Raw genomic sequence first — 12756 nt, 5'->3', positions numbered from 1 at the left:
AAACTGGTTAAGGGCTTCCCTGGTGGCACAGTGGTTGAGAGTCCGCCTGCCGATGCAGGGGACACGGGTTCGTGCCCCGATCCGGGAGGATCCCACATGCCGCGGAGCGGCTGGGCCCGTGAGCCATGGCCGCTGAGCCTGCGCGTCCGGAGCCTGTGCTCCGTAATGGCAGAGGCCACAACAGTGAGAGGCCCACGTATGGCCAAAAAAAAAAAAACTGGTTAAGATAGTGAATTTTATGTTCAGGTATATGATACCACAATTTAAAAAAATTTGTATCCAGCATTTTATATCTTCTTATGCAGTGTTCCATTGTATTCCTCTAGGACTGTTCTCAGTTTCTATCACTATTTTTTTTTTTTAGTCAAGAGATTTTATGATCTCTCAGGTGATTTTTCATTCTTTTCCAAATGCCCCTTAATTTTTAAAGTATACACATTAGCCCTCATCTTAAAGATGGGACAATACTGGGTTGATAAGAAAGTATAGTATTTGGGTTTTAGCTTATTAAAGTATTTCACTAAATTCTCAATTTAGGGAACCGTATGTAGTCATTGTCTGGATATTGAAAAAGAAGTAATTGTTTAGCTCAAAATGCTTTTACTGTAAAGATTACTCATGATTCCATGTATGTTTTCTTTCTTTCTAATAGGCTTTTAAGGATATGCTGTACTCGGCTCAGGACCAGGCACCTTCTGTGGAAGGTAAGATGCATTAATCTCTACATTTAGCCACATAAAACTTTTTAAGAAAAGATATTTTAAACTGAACAGTATAAAACTAATATAACCTGCCCTACTATATAATCTTTTTTGTTTTTTATAATATATATTATGATTACTTCGTGTTTCAATGAAACTTTTTTTTTTGTTTAGCTCACATTTACTTTATGATGGATCTCTTATAATGTCCTCAAATCACCTTAGCATTGTGAATCATAGATATTGGTTTAGAGTTAAAGCTCTTATCTGTGTCATGCTCCCTCCCCCAAACAATGTATTTTTATATTTGTCTCTATTGTCTATTCATCCATCCATCCATCATTCAGTAAATCCTTAGTTTATAATTAGTCTGGGCAACACAGCTTTTTCTTTCTATTTATGTCATGTCTTTAGACTGGGACTAGTAAAACAATGAACCATATTTACTCTGTGTGTGTGTGTGTGTGTGTGTGTGTGTGTGTGTGTGTGTTTATAAGCATGTATATGTATGCCTGTGCAGAGTTTGGCAGTCATAAAATGACTGACCTAAGGATAGTGGTTATCTTTCCAGTTATCTTTATTGATCCTCTGTTACCTCAGCTTCTACTCACTAGCTCATTCTTTATGAGTTTAACCTTTGATAGGTTTGGAGAGTTGTAAGTTAAAGTTGTAGTTCTTGTGTCAGTAAATAATTAGCTAATTCGACAACTATTTCTTGAGGGAGTGTTCCTTCTGAGGCTGGATAGTCTTTTAAAATTTTGCATCACATATTTTCAGGAGAGATGAATATGAAGTTGTTTATTAAAACTACAGACCTGTAATTAAAAATCTCATTGTCTTTAATGACATAGAAGTGTATATCTTTCAGCTCTAACTGTTCTGAATTCAAAATATGCTTCCTTCAGCATCTCAAAATCTTTACTAGGGTATTGGCACCTGGGTATTACTTTTATAATATGTCACTAAATTTTGGATTATATTTAATATATTTAACATAGTTAATATAATTCTCTAATATTTAACTGAAGACAAATGTTTAGTTCTTTATTAGGTTATTATCTCTTATTTTATGTGTCTTAAAGAGTACCTCCTCAAAATATTTTAAGAATGTAAGAAAAATGAAATTGCGTGGAAGTTAAGCTGGTTTCCTCACCCTGTGTTACTTGCTTTAATATTGGTTCTTTTAATTTTATTCTCAAAGTTGGACTACTTATCCTTAATTTTTTTTTAAAGTTTTACCATCTGGTTTGTAACAAAGATATTCTGAGATATGTTGAAAGTTATGATCTTTATTCATCCCTCCATGCTGGATCATGTTGCTAGTAATTCTCATATACTTTTAGCTGTTATGGGAGAAAAACTGAATTCTGTCAAAGTATGCTAAAATGACAAATATTTATAGTTAATAACTTTTTCTTTATGTCATTGTCCAGAGACATTAACTTCTTTGGACCCTGTTATAAAGGGAGTACTCTAGGCTGATCATGCAGATATATGTACTGCTTTCATAAGGGAAATATTCTGTACTTGTTCATTCTTTCCATTCTCAGATAAACAAACTAAACCCATGTAGTTTTTGTCTTCTTAAAATGAATTTTTCTCTTTAGAGACACTGGGGAATTGAAGGTATTGGAAGGTAGATTAAGGAAACATTCTATGTAGTATTGAGGTTAGAAAAAGTTATTTAAAGGGACTATAATTTTGTGTCTCATTTGCATTGTGATACTATATTAATTTACTCTCTTTTATATGGTGTTAAATTTAAATGATAATCATTTCTGTCATTCATTTATTCTTGCTATTGGGTTTGTATTTCTAGATTTTTATTTAGCAGTTATCTATAAAATAATGCAACGTCAGCAGATTTATCACAAAGTCCAAGATAGGACTTTCAACTTTTAACAATTTTTTAAAAAAATATAAATTTATTTATTTTTGGCTGCATTAGGTGTTCGTTGCTGCGCACGGGCTTTCTCTAGTTGCGGCGAGCAGGGGCCACTCCTCGTTGCGGTGCGCAGGCCTCTCATTGCGGTGGCCTCTCCTGCCATGGAGCACAGGCTCTAGGTGCGTGGGCTTCAGTAGTTGTGGCACGCGGGCTCAGTAGTTGTGGCATACAGGCCCAGCTGCTCCGCAACATGTGGGATCTTACCAGACCAGGGCTCGAACCCGTGTCCCCTGCATTGGCAGGTGGACTCACAACCACTGCACCACCAGGGAAGTCCCAACTTTTAACATTTTTAAAGGAAAAAAATGTTTGATTGGCCTTGATTATTTTTTTTTATTTTTTTTTTTATTTTTTTTTTGCGGTACGTGGGCCTCTCACTGTTGTGGCCTCTCTCGTTGCGGAGCACAGGCTCAGCGGCCATGGCTCACGGGCGCGCAGGCTCAGCGGCCATGGCTCACGGGCCTAGCCGCTCCGCAGCATGTGGGATCTTCTCGGACAGGGGCACGAACCCTTGTCCCCTGCATCGGCAGGCGGACTCTCAACCACTGCGCCACCAGGGAAGCTCTGATTATTTTTTTGAATATTGTCTTTCTCTCTCTTCTTCATTCTCCTCTTTTTGTATACCTTAAGTTTTAGTAGACTTAAGACTTTTGGTGCCAGTAAGCAAGTTTTTTGTTTTAATCTTAAAACTGGAGTATACCATAAATTGGTGATTTTCAAATCTGCTACACAATTAACTCAGTTTACTTGTGTTTTGTTTGTATGATACTTAGTAGCTTTCTCAGGCCAGTTAAAATAGGATATGGGGAGTGGAGCCCAGGCATTGATAGTTTTATAGTCTTTCTAGGTTATTCTAATAAAATAGCCAAAGTTGAGAACCCTTGCCATAAATAATCTTTTTTTAAAAAAATAAATTTTATTTATTTATTTATTTATTTATGGCTGCATTGGGTCTTTTGTTGCTGCACGCGGGCTTTCTCTAGTTGCGGCGAGCAGGGGCCACTCTTCGTTGCGGTTCGCGGGCTTCTCATTGCGGTGGCTTCTCTTGTTGCAGAGCACGGCTCTAGGTGCACGGGCTTCAGTCATTGCGGCACAGGGGCTCAGTAGTTGTGGCTTGCGGGCTCTAGAGTGCAGGCTCAGTAGTTGTTGCACACGGGCTTAGTTGCTCCGTGGCATGTGGGATCTTCCCGGACCAGGGCTTGGACCTGTGTCCTCTGCGTTGGCAGGCGGATTCTTAACCACTGCGCTACTAGGGAAGTCCCCAGCCATAAATAATCTTAAAGAATTTTAGACCAGTATTGTTAATGCTAAATTTTTTCAGGCAATAACTAGCCAGTAGGTTTATAGGCTTCTTAAGTTCATCTATAGTCTGATTATTCTATTAGCATTTATAGGATGTTTATTTTTTAAATGTTTATTGCATTGAATTGAATATAAGTAATAGCTGTACTGATTATTTACATATATTAAATCGTTATAACTTAACATTGTTATTAGAATTAAAAAACATTTTTGTTGAATTATTACTTAAGATTAGTTATAGTAAAATAAGTAGCTTCATATTTTCGCAGTACTTTTGTTTAAGATCGAGTGGATTTCTGATTATAGTGAAAGAAAGGTAACTTGAAATGGATTCTTAAAGAGTGAAGTGGTTTATTTGATAAAAGTAAATTAGATAAAAGGCACAGTATATGAAAGTTTTTGTTGATTAGAAGTTGAGTATTATTTTTTACACTAGTGGATTATTTTCTTATAATTTCAGGATAGTGCCTTTATTCTTCATAGATAAAGTGGTGCTTTTTTTCCCATTTAAAAGTAAACTAGGGCTTCCCTGGTGGCACAGTGGTTGAGTCCGCCTGCCGATGCAGGGGACACGGGTTCGTGCCCCGGTCCAGGAAGATCCCACATGCCGCAGAGCAGCTGGGCCCGTGAGCCATGGCTGCTGAGCCTGAGCATCGGGAGCGGGAGAGGCTGCAACAGTGAGAGGCCCGTGTACCGCAAAAAAAAAAAAAAAAAAAAAGTAAACCAACCAAACAAAATAATTTCAGTGTATTAAGATATCAAGGAGCATTTACTTAAAGTTGCTTTTATTATTCAAATAAATAAACATTCAGATTCTTGGTTATTTTGCTTGGTTATTTTGCTTCATTCGTCCTTTGAGAGTGAATTTCATGAATCATTCATACATTGATTCATGAAAAATAAAGGGTCTCTACTTTTATTTAAAATAAATGTCTTATGGTTATAGCTAGGAAATGCTCATATTCTGAAATGATATATTTAAAGTGCTAACAGGCATTCCTTATCAATTTATATCTAATCTCCTTTGATATATATCATTACCTACGCTTTTGTGTAATCTTTGTTATTTTTGGTAGGCATTTACATTTAGAAATATGACTAAGAAGGTGAATTAAAATTCTATGTTAAAACTAACACAATGCATTGGATTTTAAATAATGGCATAGATAATTAAGAATTTTACTATTTATTTTATCTTTTTCTACAGAAAGAATTGTAGGGCATATGTGACAGTAGAATAAGGGTATTAAAGTGACTAAAATAGTGGATATATATTTTTTTATGTGGAGGAGCAGGCACACTTAGGACCCTTAGAGTCAGTGTTTAATGAAATAATGTTTTGAGGAATTTTTGGAAATAGATGCTAAAAACTTTTCAACTATATTGTGTTTTTATAGTTCCTGCTGTCAATGTGGTATTTGGTATTTGGGTATTTGGGGCAGATTAAATTAAGCTGCCAACTGAAAGTCCCAGCATCAGTGAATCAGTCACATCTTGATAATCAGAATTGTTTCGAGGCAAGACAATTTATTACAGATATGACAACAGAACTCCTAATTGTGGTACCCATTTGACGTAGTCAAATTCTGTCAAATTTACTTAGGTAAATATTAACACCTGTTTTTGGGGAAACTTCCTCCTTCCTCAGGATATTTTTGATACATATGATTTTCATATATATATAATATATAAACTTATACACTTCATATAATTTATACACTAAATTTATTTTAGTTTGTACTCTGAATTATTTTCAAGTAAAGCTTAAAACTTTATTTTGCCATCTTCTTTTTAAAATGTAGTATCTTTTGTTTAGAAGCATTAATGTTTTCCACTCTTGTGATACAAAAATATGAGAATCTGACAGTCAGCCTAGGTCACAGAATTAAGAAATCGACACTTCTAATTGAAAGAGACATTAAAAGATCATTTTGCTTCACCCTCATCTTAGATTTGTACAATCAGAGACCATGTTAAGGTTGCATGGATCAGTAAGAACAATCAGGATTACTAATGCTATATATGACAACAAAAGGAGAGAGAATTCAAGAGATTAATACTGAAACATAAAAATACTTTTTTTATATTGACTTTATATTTTTATCCAAACGATATCTTTGAGTAACATTTTTAATTGGACATTTCCTTGAGTCTCTGTATTTTTAAAAGATTTATAAAGCATTACCTACTTTGAATAATACTGAACTACTTGACTTGTTGGGCAAAAGCTAATTGTGTCTTTCAAGAAATCTCTTTCTACTAATTTTTTTATTGCTCCACATAATTCCTAGAATTTTTGGGAAAGGTTTATAGAATTAAATAAAATAATTAGATAACAGTAGTTATAGAGGTTAGAATAAGGGGAAAATAAAGATAAAACAGTGATATAAAGCTCCAGTAAATTTAATATATAGAATAGATACCATAAAGATCCTGGAAGAAAAAGCACATCAGGTAAAAATTAAGGAAATCTGAGTAAATTATGGACTTTAGTTAATAATAATGTATCATTATTGGCTCATTAATTGTGACAAATGTACCATACTCATCATGTAAGATGTTAATGACAGGGGAAGCCGGGGGGTGGGGGGGAGTATATGAGAATCCTTTGTACTACTTTTGTAACTTTTCTGTAAATATAAAACTATTCTAAAATAAAAAGTTTATTAAAAAAATAGATGCCATAAGATTTATACAGTTGCCAGAAACTAATTGTAAATTCAGCCCTGACTTTGCTGGAGTTCAGAGGATAGAGGAGAGCATGATTAATTTCAGAATTCACATAAGGTAAATTTATACCAGTTACTCAGAAAAAGATCAGCTCTTACTGAACATGAGATCTGAGAGAAACTCTTCCTTTGCACCTTCGTGAAGAGTATTTTGTTTGGTGTGGTGGATAGTATCCCCAACAGCTATTTTACAAAAAGCATGACAGTAAGTTTCATGAGGCTGCTTCTTACAGTCCAAGGGTATAATGTAAAAATTTATTACTCTGACCTACAAGGCCCTAAATAATGTGGTCCTATGTCTGTGACCTCACCTTCTGCCATTTTCCCTCTTGTTTACTAGGCTACAGTCACATTGCCTTTTGTTGTGTACCTAAATCAGCCCAAGCTTGCTCTTACAATAGGGCCTAAGCTCTTGCCTTTTGTTTCGTTAGATCGGTCCATAGCTGTGTCCTTCAAGAGGCCTTTTGAATACCCAATCTTATGTAGCCACGCAGTCACTTTGTATTACATCACCCTATTTTATTTATTTATTTTTGCATACAGTTTTTTTATATCTTGTGTGTTTTCATTGATTTATTAATTTTGAGATAAGTCCCTTGAGACCAGAGATTTTGTCTTTCTTTTTGGACCATTTTATACTTAGTATCTAAAATAGGCACATACCTTACATATTTACTGAGCACATCAATGAATAGGAATAAAAATGAATCCTTTCTCTCAATCTTCCTTAAAGCCAAAGTACCATTTATTTTAAAATTCACCTAGTTTGCTCCTTTGTTTTATTTTTTTTAATTTTTAACTTCTCTTGATTTTTAGATGCAGAATTTTACCTTATGGTTAGATGGCTAAGCATACTGTTTGTTGTTGTCTTATGATGCTGACTGTAATTTCATAAGATATAGTCTGAGGTGACACACATAGCATTTCTTTAAAACTGAGCGAGAAGCAGATGATATGAGATCTTAGTTTATAAAGATTTTTTGGCATTGTGTTGTCTTGATGCCAAGCATAGAGTTTCCTTTGATTGCTGAGAAATCATATTTTATAAGCTACTGGGTGACTGTATATTTTTTGTAAGACACTAAACCACTTCTTTTTGTTTGGGTATGTTTCCTTTCAAAGGTACATGAAATAGGCATAGATCTGAAAAATACATATATGAATTGTTGGAGAATTTTTTCCATATATGTCTACTTAGTGGAATATATGTTTTTATATTATTTGAATTAAAATGGAAAGACCTAGAGGTGCTTTGGTTGTTTCGCTTTCACATTTTGCCTCTTTTGTTATTTTATAAAATATTCCTTTTGATGGGGAGTATATAGCTAATGTTAGCCTAATATAGCTCTCTGATTCAGTTAGCTTAATACAGCTATCTGACTTTCTAAAATGGAATGAATAGATATAGTTAAGGATATAAGTCACTGACCACTGCTGCATTAGTCTCTGGTTTTCGGCCAGTTCTTTTTAGTCCCCCATCCCCTTCCCCAATCTTATGAACAGGTTTGTTGGATCATTTTTGCTTAGGTCTCCTCTGCATATTCAATTTGGTTAGCAGATGTTTTACAGTCTCCCTAAGCTCCTTAGAATTCAGCTCTTAGTGGCACTGAAGATGAAAGTATGCTTGTAAATTATTCATTCTGATTATACGCTTGAACGGACAGAGTCCACTTCAGGCATCTTCTTCCACCTCACCTCTCTCCATAGGTCTTTGTTGTTTTAACAGATGTGAGCTTCAAGAGGATGGAAGACCGAACTGCATTTCTAAAATACATGAAGTAGTTTTCGCATGTATAGGATTACTGTTAAATCTATGCATTCATAATACATTACTTTTCTTATGTTGTTTTTAATCTTGTGTCTCCCCTCCCCCCAGTTTTCCTTTTTGCTATCCTGTATCACTGTCCCTTTAAAAAATTTTTTTCTGACCTAGAAATAAAACCTTTTGATATTTGTAATAGGGAGAACTATATGTAATTTGTTACATTTTCAGCTGGGCAGTGGCAGGAGAGTATCTTTTCTAAGTTCCACTTTTCTATTAGTGTTGTTTTGTTTAGTCACTTACTGTCAATTTTCAGAAGTCCTTCTGCTAGTAGTAGGTTTATATTGCATGAGAAGACTATAGATGAGTAGAGAGTTTAACCTCCAGAATGAAATGCTGGATTCATTTGTAGCCACTGCAACCTTGTTTTGAAATAAAGAAATACAGGTGGCTAAGAAGTGGAAGTTGAGACAGGAGCCAAGCCAAAAAAATAATTGTCATCTCTTTAAGAATGATATATTTTCTATTCCCCATTAACTTCTTTTAGAAAGGATCAAAAGACCTGACTGATATTCAGAGACATATAATGGAGTTTTTTCTTCTGAAGGGTGTGCTTATTTCATGTTTACTTTGGAAAAGGATTGCATATTCATTTGTACTGTGGAAATGACAGCTTCTAGGTAAAAAATATTATCACCTTCAAAAATGTACTTGTGTATTCTTTAAAGATGTCACTAACCTCAAACTAGTTCATGAATAGGAAAGATGTGCTTCTGGATAATAAATAACATTACATTATTCGAGTTGACAAAATATCTACTTCTCTTTCACAGAGAATTAAACATAATTTAATGCTCATTGTTAGGACATAAGATGACAATATAAATAGGTAGTAAATTATGTGATTAAAAATATGTATCAACTTTGAGTAGCATATAGGTGGGAAGCTAGAAGAAATGAAGAAGTGCTTTGAACAGGCTTTTAATCCTTTCTTTGCGACACTGCAGAGTATTTAAAATATTTTCAGTGTTTAAAATTTTCCTTTGCGTATAAAAGTCAATAACACATAAGGGCACTGTGTCATTTGTCACATAGTGGTATTTCTTTTTTTATTGGTAAGTTTGAGGGAAGGTCATAAAGTAGAGAAGGAATAAATATAAAACATTAAGTCATGAAGCAGAAATGTTCTGGGAATTATTGGTGTATACTCTACATTGTATATAAAGGGTACTATAACACAGGAGTATTGAATATGATGATTTCAGATAGAATTTTCTAAACTAGTGTTAGAAAACTGGAACAATTGTTAAGGCTTAAAGTTGGCAGAATTTAAAGTTAAGGGAAGTTTTTCTTTATGCTCTTATTTCTTTAGGTAGAACCACCTTAGGTTTTTAGTAAAAGAACACCAATGAGAAAGGTAGAAAGAAGCATAAAAAGCTATGATCAGGGTCTTCCCAGGTGGTGCAATGGTTGAGAGTCCGCCTGCCGATGCAGGGGACACGGGTTCGTGCCCTGGTCCGGGAAGATCCCACATGCCGCGGAGCGGCTGGGCCCGTGAGCCATGGCCGCTGAGCCTGCGCGTCCGGAGCCTGTGCTCCGCAACGGGAGAGGCCACAACAGTGAGAGGCCCGCATACCGCAAAAAAAAAAAAAAAAGCTATGATCAGAGAGTAGTTTTCCAGCACTAGGTTACATCATTGAATAAAAGAAACAAAAATTCCTGACCTCAAAATGGAAAAGATGCTCTAAAAATCATTTAGATTCTCAATAATGTTTAATTATTGAGGCAATATGAAGAAGGAATAAGGTATTCAGTGGTTGAAAGAGTAGATAATCCCCTTTGTTAGTTTTCTGTGTCTGCTGTAACAATTTATCACAAACTTGGTGGCTTAAAGTAAGAGAAATTTGTTCTCTCACAGTTCTGGAGGCCACAGTGTGAATCAAGGTATTGGCAGGGCTGCACTCCTGGAATTTTGGGGGAATAATCTACCTCTTGCAGCCTCTGGTGGTTGCTGGCTTCCTTGGCTTGTGGCCACCTCAGTCCAATATCTGCCTCGTCACTTTTTTTTCTCCTCTATCTATTCTCTGTGTATCTAAGGACATTTCTCATTGGATTTAAGGGCATCTAGGTAATTCAGGATGATTTCATCTCAGGATCCTTAATTACATTGCAAAGACCCTTTTTCCAAATAAGATAACATCACAGGTTCCAGAGGTTTGACAAGGATAGCATTTGCCTCCGGTGGGGGTGGTCGTGGTCAGTTTTGGCCTACCATATCCCTAATCCAAATTGAAAAAAAAATACATTGTGATTAATGTTCTTCCTTCAAATTTTGTGCTAGAGCTAGAGTTACAACTGAGGCATTTGCATTCATATTCTAATCTACCCATGTTGAAAGGAGCAGTCAAATGATGTCAAAGAAAAGTTCAAGTATGATACCCAGAAAGTGAAAAGCTGTCCAGTAGATAGTCAGGCTTGAGTGTATAAAATATAGTATAGGACAGTTTATCTGCCTCTAACCAAACTATCTTTCTTAAGAATTTCTTTTATATTTCTGGTATCCTTCCTGGGGGAAACAGAAAGGCAAACCTCTTCCTAGCATGCAGGTTAAGTGTCCTCTCCTCCCCCCAAAATTTTTATTATGGAAAATTTCAAAGGTATACAAAAGTAGAGAGAATGTATACAGAATCCCATTTATCCATCGCCCAGCTTCAGTCCTTATCAATTCAATGCCTAGTCTTGTTTTATCCCCCTTGATTATTTTGAAGCAAATTCCAGAAATTATATCATTTCTCTGTAAATATTTCTTTCTTTTTTTAAGGTACATTAAAATAATTGAAGAATAGTTGATTTACAATGTTGTGTTTCAGGTGTACAGCAAAGTGATTCAGTTATACATATATGTATGTACATATATATATTCTTTTTCAGATTCTTTTCCCTTATAGGTTATTACAAAATATTGAGTATAGTTCCCTGTGCCCTACAGTAGGTCCTTCTTATTTATCTATTTTATACATAGCTGTGTGTATGTGTTAATCCCAAACTCCTAATTTATCCCCCCGCTTCCCTGTTGGTAATCATCAGTTTGTTTTCTGTCTGTGGGTCTATCTCTGTTTTGTATATAAGTTCATTTGTATCATTTTTCTTTTTTTAGATTCCACATATAAGCGATATCTGACTTACTTCACTCAGTATATTAATCTCTAGGTCCATCCATGTTGCTGCAAATGGCCTTGTTTCATTCTTTTTTATGGCTGAGTAATATTCCATTGTGTATATATGTGTGTGTGTATGTATGTATGTGTGTGTGTGTGTGAATATATACACACACACACACACACATATACACAGCACGTCTTTGTCTGTTCATCTGTTGATGAACATTTAGGTTGCCTCCATGTCTTGGCTGTTGCAAATAGTGCTGCTATGAACATTAGAGTGCGTGTATCTTTTCGAATTATGGTTTTCTCTGGTGTAAATATTTCTAAAGGATAGTTTCTGCCCTAATTACCAAAATACAGTTATCACACATAAAAAATATTAATAGTAATTTCTTAATATTATTAAGAATATCAGACAGATATTTAATACTATTAAGAAATTTCTAGTAATATATATTTTAAAAAATTTATTACTTTGACTAGAGATGCAAATAAGATCAATCATATGATATACTGTGATTAATAAGTCTCTTAATTCTCCATTGATCAATAGTGGTACCATCCAATATGGTAGCCACTAGCCACAAGTAGCTATTTAAATTTAAATTAATTACAATTAAAATGAAATAGTGTGATCTTCAGTCACACTGCCTACATATCAAGTACCCAGGAGCCACATGAGATTAGGGGCTACCATACTGGACAGCATAGAGCATTTCACTCATTGAAGAATGTTTTATTAGTTAGAGCTGATCTATAGATTTCCCCTCCAACTCTTTTATTTTTCTTGTGTTTTCTATTTTCTTTAAAAAATGTTTATTATCATTATTACTTGATGGAACAAACTGGCTTGCTTGGTTTTTTTGGTCTCCCAGAGCCTGGATTTTACTGATTGTACTCCTGTGGTATACCTTAACATGGTATCTGTTCTCCGTATTTCCTGTAAATTTGTATTTAAATCTAGAGACTTGATCTAAATCAGGTTAAATATTATGTATATATACTTTTTCCCAAGAACACTTTATACGTGCTGGTGTGTACCTCTTTTAGGAGGGATATATAATGTCAGATTGTTTCTCTTTGTAATCTTACTAGCTATTGATGATCATTGCCTAGCCCCAGATCCATGAATTTGTTAAGGTTTACAAAATGG

The 12756-nt window shown here is 35.0% G+C and overlaps 1 protein-coding gene across 1 annotated transcript in view; it reads left to right on the top strand.

The window, feature by feature from the left end:
• The window catches only part of XPR1 (xenotropic and polytropic retrovirus receptor 1), a 196422-nt gene that overhangs the window by 24923 nt on the left and 158743 nt on the right, over positions 1-12756 (top strand). The window contains exon 2 of the mRNA XM_082834431.1: positions 653-704. Within this exon, the coding sequence (XP_082690557.1) occupies positions 653-704 (52 nt within the window). The remainder of the gene's footprint in view (positions 1-652; positions 705-12756) is intronic.

This window comes from Leucopleurus acutus (genome assembly GCF_964270905.1).
Source record: "Leucopleurus acutus genome assembly, chromosome: 2".
NCBI classification, from domain to species: Eukaryota; Metazoa; Chordata; class Mammalia; order Artiodactyla; family Delphinidae; genus Leucopleurus; species Leucopleurus acutus.
The sequence above is the reverse complement of the archived record's forward strand: the minus strand, read 5'-3'. Positions and strand labels throughout refer to the sequence as shown.